This window comes from Hylobates moloch, unplaced genomic scaffold, assembly GCF_009828535.3.
Source record: "Hylobates moloch isolate HMO894 unplaced genomic scaffold, HMol_V3 SCAFFOLD_13, whole genome shotgun sequence".
NCBI classification, from domain to species: domain Eukaryota; kingdom Metazoa; phylum Chordata; class Mammalia; order Primates; family Hylobatidae; genus Hylobates; species Hylobates moloch.
This window is the reverse complement of record NW_026652288.1, coordinates 36,912,881-36,940,753: the sequence shown is the minus strand read 5'-3', so window position 1 is coordinate 36,940,753 and position 27,873 is coordinate 36,912,881. Positions and strand designations below refer to the sequence as shown.

Here is a 27,873-nt window from a genome sequence, read left to right as displayed (position 1 = left end):
ACAGGCATGCACCAACACGTCTAATTTTTTTGTATTTCGTGTGCCACCACGTCTGATTTTTTTTGTATTTTTTGTAGAGATGGGGTTTTGCCATGTTGCCCAGGCTGGTCTCCTAGACTAAAGCAATCTGCTCCTGCCTCAACTCCCAAAGTGCTGGGATTACAGGCATGAGCCACCACTCCTGGCAACAAATTGATCTCACTGTGATTGTGTTTGGCAGAAATGGGGGTGAATGTACAAAGAAAAATTATGTTTCAGAAGAAAACTATAGTGTATCCATTATTAGATTCTAGTTCATTGTTGTGGAGGGTTTGTTATTTACCTGGAAACTTGAGTGGATCCTGAATTCTTCCAGTTTCCTCAAATGTCTGGCTATGACTCTCCAAACTAACATTTCCAGTTTTTCTCCCTTCTGACTTGGAGTTACTGAAATTAAGACTTCCTTTCCTGAAGCCCTGCAAGCTAAAACTAGAAGACTTGATAGAGACTTCAGATAAATCACCACAAACACTTAGGTATACACCACCTTCATGCCTACCGATATACAAACTAATCAGAAAGTTCACTGGGCTCACACCTGTAATCCCAGCATTTTGGGAGGCCGGGGTGGGAAGACCACCTGAGGTCAGGAGTTCAAGACCAGCAACATGGCGAAACCCCATACAAAAATTAGCCGGGTTGGGTGGCAGGCACCTGTAATCTCAGCTACTTGGGAGGCTGAGGCAGCAGAATCGCTTGAACCCAGGAGGCGGAGGCTGCAGTGAGCCAAGATTGTGCCATTGCACTCCAGCCTGGGCAACGAGAGCAAAACTCCATCTAAAAAAAAAAAAAAAAGGCCAGGCGCAGTAGCTCACACCTGTAATCCCAGCACTTTGGGAGGCCAAGGCGGGTGGATCACGAGGTCAGGAGATTGAGACCATCCTGGCTAACACAGTGAAACCCCGTCTCTACTAAAAATACAAAAAATTAGCTGGGCGTGGTGGCATGTGCCTGTAGTCCCAGCTACTCGGGAGGCTGAGGCAGGAGAATCACTTGAACCTGGCAGGCAGAGGTTGCAATGAGCCGAGATCGCATCACTGCACTCCAGCCTGGGCGACAGAACGAGACTTTGTCTGAGAAAAGAAAAAAAAAAGTTCACTGGAACCCCTGATGCAAATTGCAACCAGGAAAATCTGTGTCAAATTATCACTGCCTGCCCCTACTCCAACTGAAGATGCTTTGACCCAACATCTAGAAATCATGTCAATTGGCTGCCCTCCAGGCTCAGAAACTAGTTTACAGATTGCTCCAAACATTAACCTTATTCTTTTGTTTCCTCTTATTAAATACCTGTTTGCTTGTGCCATACAGAGGCCTGACTGTGATGGGAACCCACCTGCCACACCACCTCCTGGAATGAGACAGAACTGATTAATTGGACTGACCTAGTCCCAGGTCTCATACTGTTCAAACACTAATCTGATTTTTCTGTCATCCACCACCAAATCAACTTTTAGCATGTGGAACTTCTAGAGAAGTTTCAGATAGGAGAAATGAGGAAGTTCGAGAAATGCCAACCCCAAAATACGCCCCTTTGATACACTGATTACTTCAAATGGAGGGAACCTGGGGAACAGCAAGGGCAGGGAGGACTTTCTTTGACCTTCCCTTATCTACCTAAACATGGATCCTCCAAAGGGAACGCCAGTGTCATGAATCCCTTCCCCAGGAATCTTCTCAATCAGGGAAGATGAGCTCAGATCACAGGAGATGAGACTGGAGGTTGGCACCACACCCAGATCTATTCTTCTGGGACAACTTTTCTTAACTAAGAGACTTATAATCTGCATAACAAGACAACTTTTATTCACCATACACTTCCTCCCTGCACCCTCCCATAATTTAGGTCACCACCACCTCCCAGAATCCGCAAGCCCCTCTTCTTTTCTGTAGCTCAGGATGCTATATAAGCTTCAATCATCTGGCCCTTCTTTGAAACTCATATATTGTGGGGCTCCTGTGCATACTTACATAATTAAAATGAGTTTTTTCTCCTGTTAATCTGCCTTATGTCAATTTAGTATGCAGCCCAGTCAAAGAACCTAGAAGGGTAGAGGGAAGCCATTTTTCGCTCCCCCACACCAGGCACATAGTTGGGACTTGGGGATCAAAAAATATTTGTTTACCAAATGCGGTTTTGATTAGGAAGGTTAAAGCTCTGTACTAGGCTGATTTTTATTCCACGTCTGAACGTGCCTATTTACCGAGTTGGCCAGGCGCAGTGGCTCATGCCTGTCATCCCAGCACTTTGGAAAGCTGAGGCGGGCGGATCACTTGAAGCCAGGAGTTCGAGACCAGCCTGCTACTAAAAATATAAAAAATTAGGTCAGGCGTGGTGGTTCATGCCTGTAATCCTAGCACTTTGGGAGGCCGAGGAGAGCAGATCTCCTGAGGTCAGGAGTTCAAGACCAGCCTGGCCAACACGGCGAAACCCCGTCTCTACTAAAAATACAAAAATTAGCCGGGCATAGTGGTGGGCACCTGTAATCCCAGCTAATCAGGAGGCTGAGGGAGGAGAATCACTCGAACTTGGGAGGCAGAGGTTCCAGTGAGCCAAGATCGTGCCACTGTACTCCAGCCTGGGCAACACAGTCAGACTCTGTCTCAAAAAAAAAAAGGTAGACTTGAAATAGCAAAATCCTTACAACACAGCCTCCCACATTATTAAGAAAAACTGAAATAATATTAACACCACCTGATCTTTTTTTAGGTCATCAAGAAAAGAAAAATTTCACAGCTGCCCAGTGGATTTATAAACTCTATTCACACTTGCCACAAGATGGCGGCACATGAGCTGGCCATCCCTGCAGAAACCCAGCTATGTCTTGCAGGCATCAAGTCTTCCTAGAGCAATTTGGGGGACCATTCTATTTGAACATTCACTGTCTAAAAGGAAGCTTTACACGACCCCTAAATGCAACATTTTAAGTCACCAGGGTGTCTCGGAAAAGATAAATAAATAAATGCAACGTGTGATCCTGAATTGGTTCCAAGCCAGGAGAAAAAACAGCAATAAGGAACGTTATTGGGACAATTGATGAAATTGGAACATGAATTGTGCATTAGATAAAAGTATCATGTCCATGTTAAATTTCTTGATTTTGATAGTTGTACTGTGCTTATGAAAGAGAATATTCGGCCGGGCATGGTGACCCGCGCCTGGAATCCCAGCACTTTGGGAGGCTGAGGCAGGTGGATCACCTGAGGTCAGGAGTTCAAAGACCAGCCTGCCCAACATGGTGAAACCCCATCTCTACTAAAGAATACAAAAATTAGCCGGACATGGTGGTGGGCGCCTGTAATCCCAGCCACTGGGGAAGCTGAGGCAAGAGAATCGCTTGAACCCAGGTGAAGGAGGTTGCAGTGAGCCAAGATCACACCATTGCACTCCAGCCTGGGCGACAAGAGCAAAACTCTGTCTCAAAAAAAAAAAAAAAAAAAGGAAAGAGAATGTTCTTGATCTTAGGAACTACACACAAGTGTCCTGAGGTAAAGAAAGACACATGATGTTCTCCAACCTAATTCTCAAATGGTTCATAACACAATAAATATAGATGATGCATGTATCCTTATGGAGGGGAGAAGAGGGAACAGTAAGACAAATGGAACAAATTGTAAACAATTGGCAAATCTGGGTAAGGCGTATACAGAAATCCTTTGTACTCTTCTTGTTACTTTTTTTTTTTTCTGAGACCAAGTGTCACTCTGCTGCCCAGGCTGGAGCGCAGTGGCGAGATCTCAGCTTACTGCAACCTCCGCCTCCCGGGTTCAAGCGATTCTCCTGCCTCAGCCTCCTGAGTAGCTGGGACTACAGGCACCCACCATCACGCCCAGCTGATTTTTGTATTTTTAATAGAGACGGGATTTCACCATGTTGGTCAGGCTGGTCTTGAACTCCTGACCTCAGGTGATCTACCCGCCTTGGCCTTCCAAAGTGCTGGGATTACAGGTGTGAGCCACTGCACCAGGCTTCTTGTTACTTTTCTAAAAGTTTACAATTATACTAAAATAAAGCATTACCAAAAAAGTTATTTTATAGCCTGTAAGAATGTCATTAAAGGTTTTTTTTGTTTGTTTTTTTTTTTTTTTTTTTTTGAGACGAAGTCCTGCTCTGTCACAGGCTACAGCGCAGTGGTGCAATCCTGGCTCACTGCAACCTCTGCCTCCCCAGTTCAAGCGATTCTCGTGCCTCAGCCTCCTGAGTAGCTGGGATTACAGGCGCATGCCACCATGCCCAGCTAACTTTTGTATTTAAGTAGTCTCCGTGTTTCACCATGTTGGCCAGACTGGTCTCAAACTCTTGTTTTCAAGTGATCCACCCACCTCTGCCTCCCAAAGTGCTGGGATTACAGGCATAAGCCACCGTACCCGAGCAGGTGTGTTTGTTTGTTTGTTTGTTTGGAGACAGGGTCTCGTTCTGTCACCCAGACTGGAATGCAGTGGCATGATCTCAGCTCACTGCAACCCCTGCCTCCTGGGCTCAAGGGATCCTCTTGCCTTAGCCTCCCTAGTAGCTGCCATACCTGGCTAATTTTTGTAATTTTTGTAGAGACAGGGTTTTGCCATGTTGCCCAGGCTGGTATTGAACTCCTGAGCTCAAGCAATCCACCTGCCTCTGCCTCCCAAAGTACTGGGATTACAGGAAATTTCAGAGATAAAATTAGGTATCAACATTGTATGCCAGGTACTGTTTTAAGCCTTTCACACTAATCGACTCATTTAATCCCCAAAACCATTCCATGGGATAGGTGCTATTATTACTCTCATCTTGGTTTTTTTGTTTTTGTGGGTTTTTTTTTCTTTTTTTTGAGACAGTGTCTCGCTCTATCACCCAGGCTGGAGTGCAGTGATGCGATTTTGGCTCACTGCAACTCCACCTCCCAAGTTCAAGCAATTCTCCTGCCTCAGCCTCCCAGGTAGCTGGGATTACAGTCACCCGCCACCATGCCCGGCTAATTATTACTCTCATCTTAGTGAAGAGGAAACTGAAGAGAGGTTGAGTAACTTGTGGATCACACAGCTGTTAAGATCAAGCTCTTCATAATAACACACAATCAGGAAGGTTTAAGGATGGCCAGGATATGCTCTACTGATAATGTAGGACCAAGTACTCTGTAAAATGTCCGGGGGGAGGAAAGGCAACTTTATTTATTTATTTAGAGACGAAGTCTCACTCTGTCGCCAGGCTGGAGTGCAGTGGTGCAATCTCGGCTCACAGCAACCTCTGCCTCCCAGGTTCAAGCAATTCTCCTGCCTCAGCCTCCCAAATAGCTGGGATTACAGGCGCGTGCCACCACGCCCAGCTAATTTTTTGTATTTTTAGTAGAGATGGGGTTTCACCATGTTAGCCAGGATGGTCTCGCTCTCCTGACCTCGTGATCTGCCTGCCTCAGCCTCCCAAAGTGCTGGGATTACAGGTGTGAGCCACTGCACCCAGCCAGAAAGTCAACTTTTTTTTTTTTTTTTTTGAGACAGAGTCTTGCTCTGTCACCCAGGCTGGAGTGCAGTGGCGCAATCTTGGCTCACTGCAAACTCCGCCTCCCAGGTTCAAGCGATTCTCCTGCCTCAGCCTCCCAAGTAGCTGGGATCACAGGTGCCCGCCACCATGCCAGGCTAATTTCTGTATTTTTAGTGGAGACAGGGTTTCACCATATTGGCCAGGCTGGTCTCGAACTCCTGACCTTGCGATCCACCCGCCTCAGCCTCCCAAAGTGCTGGGATTACAGGCGTGAGCCACAGCGCCCAGCCCCGGAAAGGCAACATTAAAGGACAACTTTGCTGTGATGAATTTAGGTGTTTTTGTTTTTGAGACGGGAGTCTCACTCTGTCACCCAGGCTGGAGTGTTGTGGCGTGATCTCAGCTCACTGCAATCTCCGCCTCCCGGGTTCAAGTGATTCTCTTGCCTCAGCCTCCCTAATAGCTGGGATTAACAGGCATGCACCACCACACCCGGCTAATTTTTGTATTTTTAGTAGAGATGGGGTTTCCCCATGTTGGCCAGGCTGGTCTTGAACTCCTGACCTCAGGTGATCCACCTGCCTCAGCCTCCCAAAGTGCTAGGATTATAGGCATGAGCCACCGCATCCGGCCAAATTTAAGTGCTCTGAGCCCCCTGCCTCAACCTGACACTGAAATTGATGCAAAACTCAGTCCTGAATTATGCAGTTTAACCAAAATGAAAGAGAGACATAAAGTGGCTGCTGATTATGTGGCTGAACCTACCAGCCATTATCACTGGAGGAGAAATCAGAATGTTCTTTAAACAACCCTGATTATTCTCAATACTCACTTTTATTTATTTGTTATTTGTTTGAAAAAAGCACATAAATAAAACAGGGTCTCACTCTGTCTCCCAGGCTGAAGTTCAGTAGCACGATCAGGGTTCACTGCAGCCTCAAACTCTTGGGCTCAGTCAATCCTCCCACCTCAGCTTCCCGAGTAGCTGGGACTACAGGTGTGCACTACCATGCCTGGCTAATTTCTTGTATTTTTTGTAGAGAATGGTTTCACCATGTTGCCCTGGCTGGTTTCAAACTCCTGGGCTCAAGGGATCTGCCCACCTCACCTTCCCAGAGGGCTGAGATTACAGGCATGAGCCACTGTGGCTGGCCTCAATATCTGCTTTTAAATACACAAACGTTATAAATTCAAACTTACAAAACATAGAGACATTCCCTGTAACCCTGCAATTTTACTCCTAGGTATTTACCCTATGGATATGTTCACAGATGAGCAAAATACGGTATATACAAGAGGGACCATTTGTGATAGAAAAGGTCTTGGAAAACATCTAAGTGTCCATAATTATAAGACTGGTTAAATACATCATGATATAGCCACATAGGAATAGAACAGATTTTTTTTTTTTTTTTTTTTTTGAGACAGAATCTCACTCTGTCACCCAGGTTGGAGTGCAGTGGCACGACCTTGGCTCACTGCAACCTCCGCCTCCCAGGTTCAAGCAATTCTCATGCCTCAGCCTCCCAAATAGCTGGGATTACAGGCGTATGCCACTACACCTGACAAATTTTTGTTTTTAGTACAGACAAGTTTTCGCCATGTTGGCCAGGCTGGTCTCAAACTCCTCACCTCAAGTGATCCGCCCACCTCAGCCTCCCAAAGTGTTGGGATTACAGGCGTGAGCCACCATGCCCAGAATAGAACATTTTATAATAAGAATACGCAACAAAAGCACAGTGGCTCACGCCTGTAATCCCAGCACTTTGGGAGGCCAAGGCAAGCAGATTGCTTGGGCCCAGGAGTTTGAGACTAGCCTGGGCAACACGGCCAGACTCTGTCTCTACAAAAAATTAAAAAATTAGCCGGGCATGTGCCTGTAGTCCCAGCTACTTAGGAGGCTGAAGCAAGAGGATCGCGTGAGCCCAGAAGGTCAAGGCTGCAGTAAGCTGTGATCACGCCACCGCACTCCAGCCTAGGCAGCAGAGTGAGACCATGTTTCAAACAAATAAATAAAAGTGGATATTGAAAATGATCAGGTTTGTTTGAAGAATATTCTGATTTCTCCTCCAGTGATAATGGCTAGTAGGTTCAGCTACGTAATCAGCAGCCACTTCATTTCTCTTTTTTTTTTTTTGAGACAGTCTTGCTCTGTTGCCCAGGCTAGAGTACAGTGGCTCGGTCTCAGCTCTCTACAACCTCCAGCTCTGAAGTTCAAGCGATTCTCCTGCCTCAGCCTCCTGAGTAGCTGGGATTACAGGCATGCACCACCACGCCTGGCTAATTTTTGTGTTTTTAGTAGAGACGGGGTTTCTCCATGTTGGGCAGGCTGGTTTCAAACTTCTGACCTCAGGTGATCTGCCAGCCTCAGCCTCCCAAAGTGCTGGAATTACAGACGTGAGCCACCGCGCCTGGCCTATTTCTCTCCTTTATTTTTGTTAAACCTTGCATAATTCAGGACTGATTTTTGCATCATTTGAGTGTTAAACTGAGGCAGGGGCTCAGAGCACTTAAACCTAAATTCATCATAGGAAAGTTCTCCCTTGAAGTTGCCTTTCCTCCCCCTGAACATTTCACAGAGTACTTGCTCCTGGGTGGCAGAGCGACCTTATCTCAAAAAAAAAAAAGAATATGCAACAAAATATGCAGTTACTTTAAAAGGAGCTTTTTCCAATAAGGACACTAAATAAAATATGCTTAACATCATTAGCTATCAGGAAATGCAAATCAACACCACAGTAAGATGCCATTTAACACCCACTAGGACAACTAGAATCAGAAAATGAGATACTAGTAAGTGTTGGTGAGAATGTGGACAAAATTGGACCCTCATATACTGCTGGTGGAAATGTAAGATGATACAGCTGATGGAAAAGAGTCTGGCAGTTCTTCAGATGGTTAAAAATGGAATTATCATATGACCCAACAATTCTACTCTGAGGGTATATACCCAAGAGAATTGAAAACATATGTCTATACAGAATACTTGTACATGAATGTTGATAGCAGCATTATTCACAATAGCCCAAAAGTATAAAAAACCCAAATGTCCATCAACTCATGGATAAACAAATGTAATACATCCATACAATGGAATATTATTTAGCTGATAAGGGAATGAAACTCTGACACATGCCTGGTGACAGAGCGAGACTCTGTCTCAAAAAAAAAAAAAAAAAAAATACAGGCCAGGCATGGTGGCTTACATGTATAATCCCAGCACTTTCGGAGGCTGAGGCAGGAGGATCACTTGGGCACAGGAGTTCAAGACCAGCCTGGGCTGGAGTGCAGTGATGCGATCTCGGGTTCAAGCGATTCTCATGCCTCAGCCTCCCAAGTACCTGGGATCACAGGCCTGTGCCACCACACCCCGCTAATTTTTGTATTTTTAGTAGAGACGGAGTTTCACCATGTTGGCCAGGGTGGTCTCGAAATCCTGACCTGAGGTGATCCACCCGCCTCGGCCTTCCAGAAGTGCTGGGATTAAACGTGTGAGCCACCGCACCCAAGCGAATTGTTCACTTTAAATGAGTGAATTCTCTGATACATGAATTATATCTCAATAGAGCTGTTTTTCTAAAAGCTCTTTATGTACTAATATAAAACAATCTCCCAGGTATATTAAGTGAAAAAAGTAAAGTGTAAAACTATTAGATATGTAATCATCTGAGTAAGAAAATATAATTATGTAAATATACAGATATTTCTGGGGGAACTCATAAAACTCCGGTAACACTGATTGCCTCTGGAGAGGGGAACTGGATGACTGAGGGACCCAGAGTAGCAGCAGAATTGTTATTTTTAAAATAAGAGATGCCCACAAATACATAAAAATTAACACAATGAACACCATGTGCCCACCGCCCAGCTTTAAAAACCATTACGCCAGGCGCAGTGGCTCACACCTATAATCCTAGCACTTTGGAAGGCCGAGGTGAGCGGATTGCTTGAGTCCAGGATTTCAAGACCAGCCTGGGCAACATAGCAAGCCCCCTTCTCTACAAAAAAACTGCAAAAATTGGGCCGGGCGCAGTGGCTCACACCTGTAATCCCAGCGCTTTGGGAGGCCGAGGCGGGCGGATCACCTGAGGTCGGGAGTTCGAGACCAGCCTGACCAACATGGAGAAACCTCGTCTCTACTAAAAATACAAAAAAATTAGCCGGTCATGGTGGCGCATGCCTGTAATCTCAGCTACTCGGGAGGCTGAGGCAGGAGAATCACTTGAACCTGGGAGGCAGAGGTTGTGGTGAGCCAAAATCACGCCACTGCACTCCAGCCTGGGCAACAAGAGCAAAACTCGGTCTCAAAAAAAAAAAAAAAAAAAAAATTAGCCAAGCATGGTGGCACATACCTGTAGTCCCAGATACTCAGGAGGCTGAGGTGGGAAGATCACTTGAGCCCGAGAGGCGGAGAGTGCAGTGAGTCGAGATCGCACCACTGCAGTCTAGCCCGGGCAACAGAGCAAGACCCTGTCTCAAAAAATAATAATAATAAATAAAAATAAAAAATAAACACAAGAAGCCCCACTGTCTCACCCCACACCTTGCACTTTCACAAGCTCACACTTCCTTCAGGTGGCGGAGTCCCTCACATGATGCAATGAAGGGAGATGTGGAGTCTTGCTGGGTCGCCCAGGCTGGAGTGCAGTGGCATGATCTCGGCTCACTGCAATGTCTGCCTCCTGGGTTCAAGCGACTCTCCTGCCTCAGCCTCCTGAGCAGCTTGGGACTACAGGCCTATTATACCATCACGCCTGGCTAAGTTTTTGTATTTTTAGTAGAGACAGGGTTTCACCATGTTGGCCAGGCTGGTCTGGAACTCCTGACCTCAAGTGATCCACCTGCTTTGGCCTCCCAAAGTGCAGGGATTACAGGCGTGAGCCACCATGCCCAGCCCAATTTGCTTTTTTCACTCAGTGTTTTAGTTTATTCATATTGATATGTGCAACATTAGTTCATTTTCATTGATGTACACTATCCCACATCCAATATGTAAAACATAATGCATCCAACATTGGTGTCTTATTTTCCAACATGACCACAATGTGAGTTCGCATCCCACGTGCTCTTCTTACAAGGAGATGTTGACTTCCTCTTATTGAGAAGTGGGATCTATCATGCCTCCTCCTGAATCTGATGGGCCAGTGACTGTGGCAGAAGTGAAGCCCTGTGGCTTCCAATACTAGGTTAGAAAAGGCCATACAGGGCCGGGCGTGGTGGCTCACGCCTGTAATCCCAGCACTTTGGGAGGCCGAGGTGGGTGGATCATGAGGTCAGGAGATCGAGACCATCCTGGCCAACATGGTGAAAACCCGTCTCTACTAAAAATACAAAAAATTAGCCGGGCGTGGTGGCGCGCACCTGTGGTCCCAGCTACTTGGGAAGCTGAGGCAGGAGAATGGCGTGAACCCGGGAGGCAAAGCTTGCAGTGAGCCGAGATCGCGCCACTGCACTCCAGCCTGGGCGACAGAGCAGGACTCCATCTCAAAAAAAAAGAAAAGGCCATACAGTTTTCTCTGGTTCTTGAGAAGCTCCTTCTTGAAACCCAGCTGCCATGTTGTAAGGAAGCGCAGGCCCACAGGGAGAATCATGTGTAGGCATTCTGGCTGGCAGCCCAAGCTGGGCCCCAGGTAAGTGCCAGTACTGGTTAACCACCAGGTATCTGAGGAAGTTTTAAGAAGACACCAACCTCAGCCAACATCTTACTAAAATCACATGAGTGCCCCCAAGTGATAACAGCCTAATTGAGTCCAGTCAACCCCTGGGACTATAAGAGATAATAAAATGATTGTTAATTTAAGCCACGAAGTTTTGGGATGATTAGTGATGCATTAGGTAACTGGAACAACTATGCCACAATCTGTCCATTCTCCAGTTGCTAGATATTTGTTTCCACATTTATGCTATTACAAACAGCACTTCTGTGAGCATTACATACATGTCTTTTGCGTGTACGTGGAAGTTTCTCCAGGGTATATATTTGCTAGGAGAGTAACTGCTGGGTTGGAAAGTGTGTCACCTTCAACTTTACCACAAGCTGCCAAACTATTTTCCAAGATGGCTGGTACCAGCTTACATTCCATCAGCAAAGTATATCCTCCCATTACTCCAAATCTTCCCTAACACTTGAGACTTAAGGCTTTTGCCAGTCTACTGGGTGCACAATGGTCTTATTTCATATCCTTTTAAGGACTGGAATTTTGTACTGTTTGCATGAATTAATCCAAAATAAGTGCTTAAACCTATAGTAATAAGTTGCTTTTTTTTATTTTTTATTTTATCGAGACAGGGTCTCACTCTGTTGCCCAGGCTAGAGTGCAGTGTCATGATCACAGCTCACTGCAGCTTCTGCTTGTTGCACTCAAGTGATGCTCCCACCTCAGCCACCCAAGCAGCTGGGACTATAGCCGTGCACCACCACGCCCAGCTAATTTTTAAATTTTTTGTAGAGATGGAGTTTCACCATGTTGTCCAGTCTGGTCTGGAACTCTTGGGCTGAAGAGATCTGCCTGCCTTGGCCTCCATGAGTGTTGAGATTACAGGCATGAGCCACCATGCCCAGCCCGCTTTTCCTTTTTAAGAATGATTTACACGTTGGGGTTCCATATTAAGGCTTCATTTTCTAAAATGGAGTTGTCACTGGGTATGATGGCTCATGCCTGCAATTCCTACAATTACAGGCAAGAGGCAGGAGGATCATTTGAGTCCAGGAGTTCAAGGCTGCAGTAAGCTATGATTGTGCCTCTGCAATCTGGCCTGGGTGACAGAGCAAGACCCTGTCTCCATAATCCCAGCTACTTGGGAGGCTGAGGCATGAGAATGACTTAAACCCAGGAGGCAGAGGCTGCAGTGAGCTGAGATTACACCACTGCACTCCAGCCTGGGCAATAGAGGGAGACTCTGTCTCAAAAAAAAAAAAAAAAAAAAAAAAAGGTATAAAAAAAAAGAAGGGAGGCTCCAGTAGCAGCCAAGCACATCTCATGCCTAGATCTTGGTTTCCACCACTGTTCTGCAATTAAAAGGACCAGGCTCCTTGGAAAAATGGTTGGCTTCAGGACTGGGGCAGGAAATATACAAGATGAGCCTGCAGCATCTCTACAGCCTGAAAGTAAGGACACAGTAAAAACAAAAACAAGGCCGGGTGCAGTGGTTCACGCCTATAATCCCAGGACTTTGGGAGGCTGAGGCAGGCGGATCAGCTGGGGTCAGGAGTTCAAGACCAGCCTGAACAATATGATGAAACCCCATCTCTATTAAAAATACAAAAATTAGCCAGGCATCGTGGCATGCGCCTGTAATCCCAGCTACTCAGGAGGCTAAGGCAGGAGAATCGCTTGAACCCAGGAGGCAGAGGTTGTGGTGAGCTGAGATTGCACCATTGCACTCCAGCCTGGGCAACAAGAGCGAAACTCCGTCTCAAAAACAAAAACAATGGGGGTATAACAAGTCAAAGGGACTCTGGAACCAACTGAAAGAGCTCCCCATGGCCAAAGTCAGACTAATAAGAGTGACAAAATAAAGAAAGTAACGTTGGATGATAACCTCAAATACAAAGTAAATATCCCTGAGTCCAAACTCATAAAAATAAATGACTAAGTTACTAAATGAGGAGGAGACACATTTCCTTTGCAGAAGAATTCCAAATAATTTATGTAAATCCCTTGCCCCCAAGAAGATGGAGCATAAACACCCCCAACTCCTTACATGCAGGCTGTGCAGTGAATTCCTTCCAAAGAGGACAAGGTGTAAAGGGAGAAAGAAGAGTAGCTTTACAAAGTGGAGAAACTTGACAAACAGGTGATCAAGATGAACAAAAACAGTGGTGAATCATGTGGACAGTGTGTACCCTTGATATGTGACGAAATGACACTTCCCCTTTGAGGTCTTCCTCCAAAAAACACGTAACTCCAGTGTAATCATGAGAAAAATATCAGACAAATCCCAGCTGAGGGGCATCCTATAACATGTCTGACCTGAACTCTTCAAAACTATCAAAGCAGGCATCAAAACCAAAGAAAGTCTGAGCAACTGCCCCAGCCAAGAGGAACCTAAGGAGACATGACAACTCCTTACTTGTCAATATAAATGTCTGGAGCTAGAATGTTATCAAATTTGACAACATAATGTCATATGAGATCCTGGAACAGTAAAATACATTAGGTAAAACTAAGGCAATCTGAATAAACTATAGACTTTCGTTAATACTAATGGATAGATATTGTTTCATTAATTGTGACAAACGTACCACCCCAATGTCAGATGTCATTAATATTAGGAGTAACTGAGCGTGGGGTATACGGCAGCTCTCTGCACTATCTTCTCAATTTTTTCTGCAACTCTAAAACTATTCTAAGGCCAGGTGCGGTGGCTCATGCCTGTAATCCCAACATTTTGGGAGGCTGAGGCGAGTACATCATTTGAGCTCAGGAATTTGAGACCAGCTAGGGCAATATAGTGAGACCTCATCTCTACAAGCAAAAAAACAACTGGCCAGGCATGGTGGCTCATGCCTGTAATCCCAGCACTTTGGGAGGCTAAGGTGAGCAAATCACTTGAGGTCAGGAGTTCGAGACCAGCCTGGTTAACATGGTGAAACCCCATATCTACTAAAAATAAAAAAATTAGCCAGGCGTGGTGGCACACACCTGTAATCCCAGCTACTCAGGAGGCTGGGGCAGAATTGCTTGAACCCAGCAGGCGGAGGTTGCAGTGAGCCGAGATCGCCCTACTGCACTCCAGCCTGGGCGAGAGAGTGACACTCCATCTCAAAAAAAAAAAAAAAAATTAAATTAAAAAATTAGCTGAATATGGTGGCATGTGCCCGTAGCCCCAGGTACTCAGGAGGCTGAGGCAAGAGGCTCACTTGAGCCTGGTAGGTGGAGGCTACAGTGAACTGGGATCATACCACTGCACTCCAGTCTGGGTGACAGAGCAAGCCCCTGTCTATAAATGAATAAATAAAGCTATTCTAAAAATAAAGTCTATTACAAAAAAAAAAAAATGAGGGAGAGAGAGGGAGAGATTTAGCCCTGATTTTGCAAAGGGAAATGTCTCCTCTGCTCCAGGACCCCGACAGGCCTTCAAAGTTGGGTCTATAGTTGCAGCACTTGCCAAACTAAGTCAGGTCAGATGCCCAAACGAGGGATGGAGGTGGCTGCAGCTCAACTCTTGGCTCATCTCAGCAGCAGGGGGCTTGGGCACTGGAGAAAGGGGTGCTGGGGCTGGCCCAGGCCTCGGCCACTTGCCACAGATACTGCTAGTTGGCATCTGGCTTTAGTATCCACTGATGTGGGCTACCAGACGAAGGGATGTGTCCAGAGGTGGCCTTGTCTCAGGGCGACCATCCACACAGAATCACTCTGCTGGGCTGCTGCAGGTCTGGTTCTGCAATTCAGCATGAGCCCTGGGCTCACTGCACCACCATTTCCTCATCTGTTTATGGGATGAGAATAGGAAGACCCTGCCTTTTATGGTGTTGCCTTCAGGATTCGACAAGTCCAACAACTTAGCCGAGCGTTGATTTAGTACTTCCTGGCACACAGGTGGTAGTCAACGTTAGCTCTCAGCATCCCCTGACCTGATTCCTCCAGCAGTCTGCAACTGGAAGAGTCCAACTGCTCTTCATTCCTTTATGAAATGGGGTGGTCACTGTGTAAATAAATCACCTGAAGGATGCCAATCATCTTGGAGGAGAGGCTAGTTCAGATCTGCAAGGGACTCATTACCAGTATTTACACTTAAATAATGTAATGTAATAATGTGTTCTTCAAAGTCACCCCTGAATTGATCCCATGTGTAAGGAAAGTTGTTCATTCTAGGACTATTTGTAACAGTACGAGGTAGGAAACAACCTGAATTTCCTTCAAAAAGGAACTGGTTAAATAAATTAGACTGCTAAGACACGTGTATACTTGTACATGGGTCCTATATGCTCCTCTGCTGTGTGTGTGTGTGTACACCTCACTGAAAAGATTACACAAGAAATTGGTAACATTTGTAGCCTCTGAGGAAGGGACTAGGGGGCCAGGAGACATGGGAAGATACTTTTCACTGTAGAGACTTTTGTATCTTTTGCATTTTGAACAATGTGAATGTATTCTTACTTTTTCCTTTTTTTTCCGAGACAGAGTCTTGCTCTGTTGCCCAGGTGGAGTGCAGTGGTGTGATCACAGCTCACTGCAGCCTCAACCTCCTGGGCTCAAGGGATCCTCCCACCTCAGCCTTACAAGTAGCTGGGAATACAGGCATAAGCCACCAAACGTGGCTGTGAATGTATTATTTATGTTCAAAAATGCCTAACAGACAGGGCATGGTGGCTCATGCCTATAATCCCAACACTTTGGAAGGCTGAGATGGGAGGATCTCTTGAGACTAGGAGTTTGAGACCAGCCTGGGCAACATAGAAAGACCCTGTCTCTAAACAACCAAAAGTAAAAAGTGCTTAATAGAATCAGGGGAAAAAAAAACTATCCCTGTGGGTCATGGCTGTTGGGGCGGGCTTGGGAGAACTGCCAAGTCAAATGTATGACAGGAGGGCCACTGTGACTCTGGAGCAGCTGGGAGGTGGAGGCAGCATCGGCTCAGGTCACAAGGATGTGGCTCTCAAGGTGAGCAGCATCCTAGCTGCAAATGCTTCCTAGGACAAGCCAATAAGGTTGGTGCAGACATCTACACATGGAGAACTCTAGAGAGTCCAAATCCACTGTCTTTTTTTTTTTTTTTTTTTTTTTTTTTTTTTTTTGAGACAGTCTCACTCTGTCACCCAGACTGGAGTGTAGTGGTGTGATCTCTGCTCACTGCAACCTCCACCTCCCAGGTTCAAGTGATTCTCGTGTCTCAGCCTCCTAAGTAGCTGTGATTACAGGCGTGCACCAACACACCAGCTAATTTTTGTATTTTTAGTAGAGATGGGGTTTTGCCATGTTGGCCAGGCTGGTCCCGAACTCCTGACTTCCAAGTGATCCACCTGCCTCAGCCTCCCGAAGTGCTGGGATTACGGGTGTGAGCCACCATGCCAGGTCCAAAATCGCTGTCTTAAGACCCCCGCCTTGCCCCTTCTCCAAAAGGGCTATGTTTCAAATCTGCAATCAAGGCAGCACAGGTGGCTGGGTGCAGTGGCTCATGTCTGTAATCCCAGCACTTTGGGAGGTCGGGGAGAGAGGATCACTTGAGCCCAAGAGTTCAAGCCCAGCATGGGGTACATAGCGAGACCTCGTCTCCATAAAATATAAAATAAAATAAAAATGTTTTAAAGGCAGCACAGGGTAGGGATTAAGGGGCAAGGATCCTGAAGTCTGCTCCCTGGGGTCAAACCCAGTCCTGCCACCCGCCGGCTGGGTGAGGCCTTCAGCAGTTAACTCCCCTCTCTGTGCCTCTGTAAAGCGCAACAATAAGAGAATCTCCCTGGCATGGCTAAGCCCTGTGTGGTAAATTACCTATATATGTTTTTATATCATTGCAGTTCCTATTACACATTGAGAAATTACCATGGCTCTTAAATTTAGCAACTGGAACTCTTCCAGTTCACCCCAGCAGTTGTTAAAATTACCCATGAAGTGGAATCAGAGGAAATTATTAGGAAACAAAGAAGGCTGAAGCTCAGCAGGGAAAGTGCGCATGTGTGAGCTCCTCCTGGTGGCCATGACCTGAAGGGGCGGCCCCTGGAATCTGAGGGCCAGCATCTGCCGTCCTTTGAGGTCAGGCCTCAGCCAGTCTCAGGAGGGTCTAGCCTGGGCCCCTACAGGGAAAGGTGTCTATTACTGCTCTCTACAGCTGTCCCTCATCCTAAAGTCAGGCCCTTCACACCCCATCCCCAGTGCCTGGGACACTGTGTGACACACAGTCGGCCCCCAATATGACATAACTGAAAAACTGAAAATAATGGATTCAGGGAAGATGAAAGAAGTTCTGGAGATGGATGGTGATGAAGGGTACACAACAGTGTGAAAGTACTTAATGCCACTGAATGGTACAGTTTAAAATAGTTAAAATGGGCCAGGCACGGTGGCTCACACCTGTAATCCCAGCACTTTGGGAGGCTGAGGCGGGCGGATCAAGACCAGCCTGGCCAACGTGGTGAAATCCCATCTACTAGGCCGGGCGCGGTGGCTCATGCTTGTAATCCCAGCACTTTGGGAGGCCGAGGCGGGCGGATCACGAGGTCAGGAGATCAAGACCACGGTGAAACCCCGTCTCTACCAAAAATACAAAAAATTAGCCGGGCGTGGTGGCGGGCGCCTGTAGTCCCAGCTACTCGGAGAGGCTGAGGCAGGAGAATGGCGTGAACCCGGGATGCGGAGGTTGCAGTGAGCCGAGATCGCGCCACTGCACTCCAGCCTGGGCGACAGAGCAAGACTCCGTCTCAAAAAAAAAAAAAAAAAAAAAAAAAAAAAAGAAATCCCATCTACTAAAAATATGAAAATTAGCTGGGAGTGGTGGCAGGCGCCTGTAATCCCAGCTACCAGGGAGGCTGAGGCAGGAGAATAGCTTGAACCCAGCAGGCGGAGGTTTCAGTGAGCCAAGATCACGACATTGTCCTCCAGCCTGGGCAACAAGAGCAAAACTCTATCTCAAAAAAACAAATTAACAATAAAAATAAAATAAAATGGTTAAAATGGTAAATTTCACACGATGTATATTTTCCCACAATGAAAATAAATAAACGGATGACACCTAGTCTCATCTTTACCTGCTCTCTCATTAATTCTCCTCCAACCCCCCGACCTCTCCTAGGCTGTCTCTTTTTGCCAGTTCCTGTTCTCTAAACAGGGAAAGGGCCCCAGATTCCCTCCTGGGTCCCCTCCAATCTCTATGCTTCCTTTCCAGATACTATTACCAGGCCCTTGGCATTTTTTGTTGTTTTTTTTTTTTTGAGATGGAGTCTCGCTCTTGCCTAGGCTGGAGTGCAGTGGCATGATCTCAGCTCACTGCAACCTCCACCTCCCGGGTTCAAGCGATTCTTCTGCCTCAGCCTCCTAAGTAGCTGGGATTACAGGGACCTGTCACCACACCCGGCTAATTTTTGTATTTTTAGTAGAGACGGGGTTTCACCATCTTGGCCAGGCTGGTCTCGAACTCCTGACCTCGTGATCCACCTGCCTCGGCCTCCCAAAGTGCTGGGATTACAAGCATAAGCCACCACGCCCAGCCAAGGCCCTTGGCTTTGATTCCAGCTGTACCCTGCGCACTGTCAGCAGCCATGAACCCCCAGCCCAGGTGTCCCCCTGAGCCCCAGCGGGGACCCTAACAGGCGCAATGCAGTCACAACACAGCTCCCTCATCCTTGACCGGCTCCTTCTTCCTGTCTCCCCTTCTCTGTTAACAGCTGTTCCTCCAGATGCTCAGGTCTAACATCTAGGCGGGCCCTGTGATTCTCATCTTCTCTGGCCCCAACTTCCAACCCATCAGCACATCCCACAGCTCTTCCTCCAAAGCACACCCTAAGCAGCCCAATCGGCCCTCTTCCCTGCTCCCCACTGCCATGCCCTCGCAGCCACCCTGGCTTCCTGCCCAGACTGCCGCAGTGGCATCCACCCCAGCCCTCCCGGCCATTCCTTCTCCTCACAGAAGCCAGAGCGATGATCCTAAACGAAACTCAGCTCAGCACATCCCAGCTCCAAATCCTCCCGATCCAGCACTCCTGGGTCACCGTGCACATTCCTCCTCCTTGATCACAACACCCCCAGCCACCTAGCCCCTGCCCACCCACCTCTGCCTCATGCTGGACGCAGTGCTCGCCCTCACTCACAGCCACCAGCCTTCTTCCTGTTCCTTGTCCCACCTCTGCACCTCTGCCCCTGGCTGTCCCTCTGCTTGAAAGCTCTCCTACTGAACTTCATGAAGCCACATTCCCAGCTCAGCCTCCATGTCACCCCTTCTGAAAGGCCTTCCTATCTGCAACCCCTGAAGCGGCCCTGGCCACTTTCTCCCACTCCTCGGATTCCTTGGCCAGCACCACCGCTTTACCTACACCCCATCCCTGGAGAGGCCCTGCTCACTGCCTGCTACCAGCTCCTAGGACAGGCCTGGCTCAGGGGCGCTGTGCAGCAGGGAGGGGTGAGCGACCAAACCAGTGGAAACTCATGGTCTCACAAACGGAGCCCATCATTTGGAAAGGCGCCAACAGGCAGGTGAAATCCATGGGGGGAGGGGATAGAGTGACAGAACCACTACGGCTTATTGGGGGCAGGGGGCAGCCTAACTGAATGGTGACTGTGGCCATTACTCCCCTTGACTCAGGGCTTGCAGCAGGGACATGGACCATGTGGGTGCAGGAAGCCTGACCTTCAGAGACACAGCCCAATCCTTTGCCAGCACCCCCAGCCTGCACTGTGCATAGTGTGAAACAGTCCTGCAACTCACCCTGAAGCAGGAGGGGAAATGATTTGAAAGTCACAAAAATATATTAAAACAGCAGCTGTCTTCACTGTAGGCACTGGCCTCCCTTCCCAGTGCCCCTTGCCCACCACCCGCCATAGACTTTCAGAGACAAAGACGCCCAGGGCAGGAAAACGGATGCGCCTCGGCCGCAGCCCAGGGTCTGGAGAGGTCCCTCCAGCCTGGGAGTGGAGGGCGGCTAACAGTCTCAACAGGCTCGACGCCACCGCCGACGAGGGGGCCGCTGGGAGGCCGGAGGTACAGGAGGGTCGGGCAGGACGCAGCGGACAGTCGGGCCTTGCCACGGGGACAGAAAACAGAAGAGAAATGAACAAAGTGAAGACAGGGAGAGAGAGAAGTCACAGCAGTCGGGGGAGGCGCAGAGGAGTGAGGGAGGTCAGTGGGGAGTGGGGGAAGGGAGGCCCACCAGGTGACACCCACTCGGTTGAGGGGGACAGGGAGGCTGATGAGCTGGGGGGTCTGAGGCAGCAGACCCTGCTCAGAGGAGGAAGGGGAATGTAGGAGAGGAAGAGGCCCCCTGGCACTTGGGAGAGGTAGAAAAGTGGGTGCTGCCAAGGCCGCTGCCAAGGCCACAGCCAGAGAAGAAAACACAGAGGACATGAGAGAAGGGGAGTCCTGGAGCGGGCCGGGCCAGCTGCGACGACCATCCCAGGCTAGGAGAAATGGGGTGATCCCCCGAATGCTCGGGCCTAGCTCTAGAGCCCGAGGGAGACAAGCTGTGTCATCCAGGAGCTGGTGGGAGGCGTGATGAAGCCAGGAGCCTGGGGCGGCCAGGGCAGATGCCTGCAGGCTCTGCTGCCTGCACCCCGCCCACAGGTGGGCTAGAAGGTCCTGCGGCCCAGTCTTTTGAACACGCTCACAGTGCCTGCGTGGTCCATCTGGGCACCAAGGCCCTCGCTGGAGCTGCTCCCCCGGGGCCCCACCAGAGTCCTCTTAATGGTGACCTTGACCTCGGCTGAGGACTTACTCTTGGTGCTGGTGACCTGGCTGTCCTGGGCCTCGGGCACAAGGGCAGCTGTGCCCAGTCTCTTGATGATGCTGACTTTAGACAAGGACTCCGGCTTCCTCTCAAGCCCCGACCGTGAGGAAAGTGCCAGGCGCCGCAATGTCGGGGCAGCGGCCGTTGTCGCTGAGCTTGTGGCCTTGGCTTTGACAGTCAGTGCTGGCTGGGGACTGGCCTTGGCTGGGCCCCGCCCTAGCTTCTTCAGGACCCCGGCATACTGCAAGACAGAGCTGCTGCTGTCATTGTCGCTGTCCCAAGCCAGATCCTCATCCGTTTCTGGGGTGGCCCCCAGGCGGCTGAAGACTCCTGTGGGCTGTTGAGGTCAGAGACAGGATGAATGAGTCACTGAGTCACTCAACACACATTCATGGAGAGCTGCTTCCTCTGTGCCTGGCCTCCTGGGACTCACAGTTAATGGCGAGAGCCATGATGGGGGAGTCCAGGGGACTGGAGGAGCCCAGAGCAAGTACCTGACCTTCCTAGAAGTTCAGGGAGGGCTCCCTGAGAGAGGGGACATCTGAGCTTGAAGAAGGTCTAATAAAGAGGGAAGAGGACGGGAGTGCGCACAAAGGGAATGTCATTTTCAAGGTCAATAGGTGGGCATGAGTGGAGTGGAGAGATTTAATCTGGTCATTCACTCCACGAATATTTTGAGTCCCAACTCTATATTGTACCTGGTCCTAAGCCGGCAGTGCTAGGGACACAGTGATGACCAAGACAGCCTCAGTTCTGCCCTCATGGGGCTCACAGTCCAGTGGGGAAGACAGGCTTGGCATCAGAAATGATACAAATAATTCTGCAAGAATGACAGTAACGCATTCTAGACGGAGAAGGACAGCTGGGGGGCAGAAGACAGGGGTGGCTCCTCATCAGTCCAGAGGAACTTTCCCTGAGGCACCAACTTTGAAGCCAGGCCCTCCAGGATGAATTAGCAAAGAAAAGAGCACGTGCTACGCCCTGAAGGCAGGAAGCATAATCCTATGTATTGAGCACTCACTATGTGCCCAGCTCTTCACAGGGCTGGAACTTCCAGCCACATGATCCCAAGTGTTCCCATCCTCCTCATGGTGAGATTCTTGGAAGCGAGCAAGCCCGAGTTGCGGCACCGTGCGGAGCGGGACACTGGCAGGCAGGAAACGCAGCCGGGGAGCTCTGCAACAGTTCACCAACAGGCACCGCACACCCCAGCACCATGCGGGGATGATCTTAACCCTACAGCCATCCTTGGAGGTGGGTCTATACAGATGAGGAGGCTGAAGTACAAAGGACTTAAGTGACATGGCCAATGCCACGCAGTCAGGCCCCTGTGGGCTTCAGGGTGTACGCTGAACTACACACCACGCCTGGGGCCTGCAGGCCGTGGCAGGAAGTGCAGGCTGCATCATGGGCACAGTGAAAAGCCTCTGCAGGGCTTCCAGTGAGGGGACGGGGCCTGTCCTGTGGGCCACACACACTGCTGCTGTGGGGATAGGGGCTGGGGTCCATGGTAGCTGTGCGAGATCATTCAGGAGGCTATCGTCCTATCCTGACAGGGAGAGGTGGCAGAGGAGGGAGAGACAGTAGAGTCATCAGACCCACTGACACACTGCAATAGGGAGGGCAGGCAGCCCTCAGATGGGGGCCCAGGAGAGGGCTGACTTGGGGAAAGACACTAAGACCAGTTGGGGACATGGTGGGTGGGAGGCATCCAGGAGTACTGGACCCTCAGGGCTGGAAATTGGGAGAGAAGCCAGCGCAGAAGACAGATGGGAAAGCCGCCAGTGCAAAGCCAGGAACTGAGGCTGGAAAGGTGGGTTAGACCGCCCTGGGCCGAGTGAGGTCGAGATGTGTTAAGAGTCAGCAGCACCGCTCAGGGAGGACAACAGCTCGCATGCCCAGGATCGCTCCCCCATCCCCAGGATCGCTCCCCCATCCCCACTCACTTTACTCCCTGTCGTGGTGTCTGCCTTGGTCTCGGCACCGAGGCGGTCAAACACAGACGTCCTATGGAGACCTGGGAGGGAAGTGAAGCCATCAGGGGGAGGCCCCGGTGGGCCAGGCCTAGGCTGAGCTCCGTACAGGTACCAAGGCAGCCCAGACACCAGTAGCTCTGGGACAGGCAGGGCCAGACTGTGCTGAGTTGGATGTTATGTCTACACTGTTGGCTCACACTGACCCTAACCCACCCCTATCTGGCTAGAGCCAAATGTGGGAAAGACCAGCTACAACTGGCAGATTCCCTACACCTCAGCACTAGCTCATGAACTGTGTGCACGGGAAGAGTTCTTAGTCCCTGCATGTTCCTTTCACTTCTTGGGTTCAGGGACCTCTGAGAGAATCTGATGAGTGGTAGTGCATCCTCCCCTAAATTATAACCTAATAGCCATCAATAGAATGGTTACTAAATTATGGTATACAAATACTCTGGAAATAATAAACGACCATTAAAAAAAGAATGAAGAAGATCTACCTGCATTAATATGAGAAGATCTCAACAAAAAAGTTATAGAACATGGGCCAGGCGTGGCAGGGTGCACCTGTAATCCCTTTGGGAGGCTGAGGCAGGTGGATCACCTGAGCCCAGGAGTTTGGGAACAACCTGGGTAATATAGTGAGACCCCATCTCTAAATATATATATATGAACAAAAAAGTTATAGAACATGCCAGGAGTGGTGGCTCATGTCTGTAATCCCAACATGGTGGGAGGCGGTGGTGGGCAGATCGCATGAGCCTAAGAGTTAGAAATCAGAATTTAAAAATTAGCTGGGCATGGTGGCCCACATCTATAGTCCCTGCTACTGGGGAGGTAAGGTAGGAACCCAGGAGGTCGAGGCTTCAGTGAGCCGTGTTCGTACCACAGCACTCCAGCCCAGGCAACAGAGCAAGACTCTGTCTCAAAAAAAAAAAAAAAAAAGAAAAGAAAAGAAAAGTTAGGTCCAGGCACAGTGGCTCACGCCTGTAATCCCAGCACTTTGGGAGGCTGAGGCAGGTGGATCACCCAAGGTCAGGAATTTCAGACCAGCCTGGCCAACATGATGAAACCCCATCTCTACTAAAAATATAAAAATTAGCTGGGTGTGGTGGCGTGCACCTATAATCCCAGATGCTTGGGAGATTGAGGCAGGAGAATCGCTTGAACCCAGGAAGCGGAAGTTGCAGTGAACCAAGATTGTGCCACTGCACTCCGGCCTGAGTAACAGAGCAAGACTCCGTCTCAAAAAAAAAAAAAGTTATAGAACAATACTTACATTTTAAACACAAATACTATTTGTGTTTAAAAAAGAAAAACTAAGCTGAGTGTGGTGGCTCACACCCGTAATCCTACCAATTTGGAAAGGTGAAGCAGGCAGATCACTTGAGCTCAGGAGTTTGAGACTAGCCTGGGCAACATGGCAAAACCCTGTCTCTACAAAAAATACAAAAATTAGGTGGGCATGGTGGCATGTGCCTGTAGTCCCAGCTACTAGGGAGGCTGAGGCAGGACTGCTTGAACCTGGGAGGTCGAGGAGACTGCAGTGAGTCGACAAGGTGCCACTGCACCCCAGCCTGGGTGATGGAAGTGAGACCCTGTCTCAAAAAAATAAAAATTAAAACTAAAAAACAAAAAACTGCCTATATATGTGTTATGTACGTACATGGAAAGGTTAACAAGAGACCGGGATATGGGAGTGAGGGAAAAGAGTTTGTTTTCACTGAATATGTTTCTGTATCATCTGAAATTGCTGGAGTTACAGGCATGGGCCACTGCGCCCAGCCTTTTTATTTTTTTTATTTTTTATTTTTTATTTTTTTTGAGACGGAGTCTCGCTCTGTCACCCAGGCTGGAGTGCAGTGGCGCGATCTCGGCTCACTGCAAGCTCCGCCTCCTGGGTTCACGCCATTCTCCTGCCTCAGCCTCTCCGAGTAGCTGGGACTACAGGCGCCCGCCACCACGCCCGGCTAATTTTTTGTATTTTTAGTAGAGACGGGGTTTCACCGTGGTCTCGATCTCCTGACCTCGTGATCCGCCCGCCTCAGCCTCCCAAAGTGCTGGGATTACAAGCGTGAGCCACCGCACCCGGCCGCGCCCAGCCTTTTTAATGCAGACAGGGGCTCGCTATGTTGCACGCTTGAACTACTAGGCTCAAGCAATCTTCCCACCTCAGCCTCCCAAAGTGCTGGAATTACAGGTGTGCGTCACCACACCCGACCAAGAGATCATCTCTGTACTCCAAGTCACAAGGCCTAGCTTTGGACTGTATCTCCACTCATCTCCTCTGGTTCATAATAACGGTGCCACTTTGGGGTATTTGCCCTTGGCCAAGCACAGCCACTCATTTTACAGCAGGCCATCGCTCTATCCTTGCTCCTGCCCCTTGGGGAAGAGGCACCAAAGAGCCCAGCTACACTAACTGCAGGATCAGAGGGCAGAGGTGATGTGTTTCCCTCCTCTGCGGCCACCATCACTGTCCCCTTCGCCTATGGCTCCTGCATCCCCGTTAGAGCCTGCGTCTCAGCCACCATCTGCAAGATATGACGGGCCCTGTGTGATGCAGAGGGAGGGACATGGACCCTGCGGGGAAGCGTGCCCCTGATAGGCCAGTACCTTTTGCAGCCTGCTGCTGCTCTAGGATCTTGCGGGTGCGGGGTGTGGTGCCTTTGGGCATGTTGATGACGTACTTCCCCTCCATCTCAGCAGTGACCCGGCGCCGCTTGGCAGGAACAGCCAGGCTCTCCTCCTCCCGGCGGGCCAGGGCTGCTGGGGGAAGAAAGCAGGGGTATCAGCACTCTCTGAGACAGAACGTTCTCCCAGGATGGAAGCTGGACACTAGGTGTCCTTTATCTCCACACATTCACGACTGGAATCCCTTACCTTCCCAACCACTCACATCACCACTGACCGAACCACAGAGAAACTCAGATCTGTGTAACACAAGGTCACAGAAGGTGCTCAGAATCCCCAGGCTGTGGCAGGCCTCCCAGGCTTTCTGTGGCTCTGTCCCTATTCCAAGCAGGCTTCTGGCCCAGCCCAGCCCACATCCCCTCAGATGGGGAACCTGCTGGGTGGTGGAAAGGTTCTAGAGCTCCAAGCAGGCAGTGCTTTATGGCTGCACTCACTTGTCAACAAGCACTTTAGCTGTGTACACTTATGAGTGGTGGATTGTGCGTAAGTTACACCTCAATTTAAAAAATGAATCCCCTCAAAGGTGTTAAGGGTTAAAAGAGCCAGTTGCTCCCAGGCTCACCATCTTTGCAACACTTTGTTACACTGATATTAACTTTTTTTTTTTTTTTTTTTTTTTTTTGAGACGGAGTTTTCATTCTTGTTGCCCAGTCTGGAGTGCAATGGCACGATCTCAGGTCACTACAACCTCCGCCTCCTAGGTTCAATCGATTCTCCTGCCTCAGCCTCCCAAGTAGCTGGGATTACAGGCATGCGCCACCATGCCCAGCTAATTTTTGTATTTTTGGTAGACATGGGGTTTCACCATGTTGGTCAGACTGCTCTTGAACTCCTGACCTCAGGTGATCCGCCCGCCTCGGCCTCCCAAAGTTCTGGGATTACAGGTGTGAGCCATCACGCCTGGCCTGATTTTAACTTTTTTGCTCGTGGCACACAAATCAAAGGCCAGAAGAGGGTGAGGTACTTCCAAACCTGCAGGACAAAGGGGAGACTTTGTGATGGAGGTGGACGGGGCGTGATAGGAGTGGGTGTCAGAAACATGAAGCGCCCTGGGCCTCAGTTTCCACATTTGCCTTATGACACCATGAGGTCACTGCTGTGGGGATGGGTCCAACAAAGACATAAGAGCATGGTGGATGGGAAGGCCTGGGAGCCCAGGGACTGCAGGCCCATTCCCAGCTCTCAAGCTGAGACCTGGAGGAGAACAGAGGCCAACATGGAGCAGTCTGGGGAGGAAGAGTGCTCAGGCCAAGGGGTCACCAGGGGCAAAGGCCCCATGATGGGAAGGAGGCTGGAGGGGAGCAAGCGAGCATGCAAAGTGGGACGATGCAAGAGATGAATCTACATGATGCAGGGCCCTAGAGACCATGTGGGGAAGATGCCCTTTATTAATGGAATGGGGAGCCCCGGAGAGTTATAGCCCAGGGGGTTACAGGATCAGACTGAAGGTTTTCAAGGATCCCTTGGCTGCTAAGAGGAGGCAAGAGGTTCTTTACCTATGACCCCAGGCATCAAGCACAGAGCTGGGCACAAGTGGGGGGCTCGGTGAACACCTGTTCACAAAGCCTAAACCCCTGAGTGAGAAGGCAATGCACACATGCCTCAACACACCAACTCAGGTGCTTCTGTCCGTCCTCCTGGGTGGGGTATCGCCACCCCCCATGCTACAGATGAAGAAAGTGAGGCCCACAGATGTATGGCAACTTGACCAAGTTTACAGAGGTGATTCAGGTTCAAATGTTTTGTACACCTTGTGGCCTTCAAAGCACCTTACAATACTGGAAGCATGACCCCCAACACCTCCTACCAACCCACGTTCCCCTCCAGCTCCTCCTACCACCTGCCCATGTTCCCTCACCAGTGGCCTTGGCACTCTTTGCTGCCATCTTGTTGGACACAGTGACCGAGATCTTGGAGTTGCTGGTGTCCGGGCGCCTGGGAGGTGTGCTGGGTGGGGAGTCATGGTTCAGGCTGTTGGTGATCATTCGGGAGGCAGCTGTGGGGAGAAAAGAGAGTCCGGTCAGGTGGGATCCTGGAAGACAGGCCTCAATCCAGCAGTCTCAGGGTCAGGATGGAGAAGGTGAGGCTTGAGACTGAATGAGAAGGTCAGCGGGTGTCACCCTGTAACTGCACAGTCCTCGTGATGGGGATGCTTGGGGGCACGGTGGGCTGCATCTCCCCAGGAACTAGCCCATCCCTCCCTATCCTGGGAGCCTTTCCTGAGGCTCTAGACCACACTAGTTCTGATCACACCTCACCCATCAGTCACCCAGCCTTGTGCTGAGTTTGCTTCGCCTCTCCCGGAGCTGCTTCAGCCATGCTGGTCTCCAGGA

General features: G+C 49.3%; 1 protein-coding gene across 8 annotated transcripts in view; it reads right to left on the bottom strand.

Annotated features, from left to right (window-relative positions):
• The window catches only part of CUNH19orf47 (chromosome unknown C19orf47 homolog), a 56,744-nt gene that overhangs the window by 4,175 nt on the left and 24,696 nt on the right, over positions 1 to 27,873 (bottom strand). For 5 of the 8 annotated variants that reach the window (XM_032172912.2, XM_032172908.2, XM_032172910.2 and 2 more), the window contains 4 exons: positions 27,399 to 27,536; positions 25,463 to 25,615; positions 22,820 to 22,890; positions 19,859 to 21,210 (listed from right to left, as the gene is read on the bottom strand). In XM_032172912.2, the coding sequence (XP_032028803.1) occupies positions 20,716 to 21,210; positions 22,820 to 22,890; positions 25,463 to 25,615; positions 27,399 to 27,536 (857 nt within the window). In that variant the 3' untranslated portion in view covers positions 19,859 to 20,715. Of the gene's footprint in view, positions 1 to 19,858; positions 21,211 to 22,819; positions 22,891 to 25,462; positions 25,616 to 27,398; positions 27,537 to 27,873 lie in introns of those variants that run through there. The other 3 variants (XM_032172914.2, XM_058426132.1, XM_058426133.1) reach the window with 3 other exon arrangements.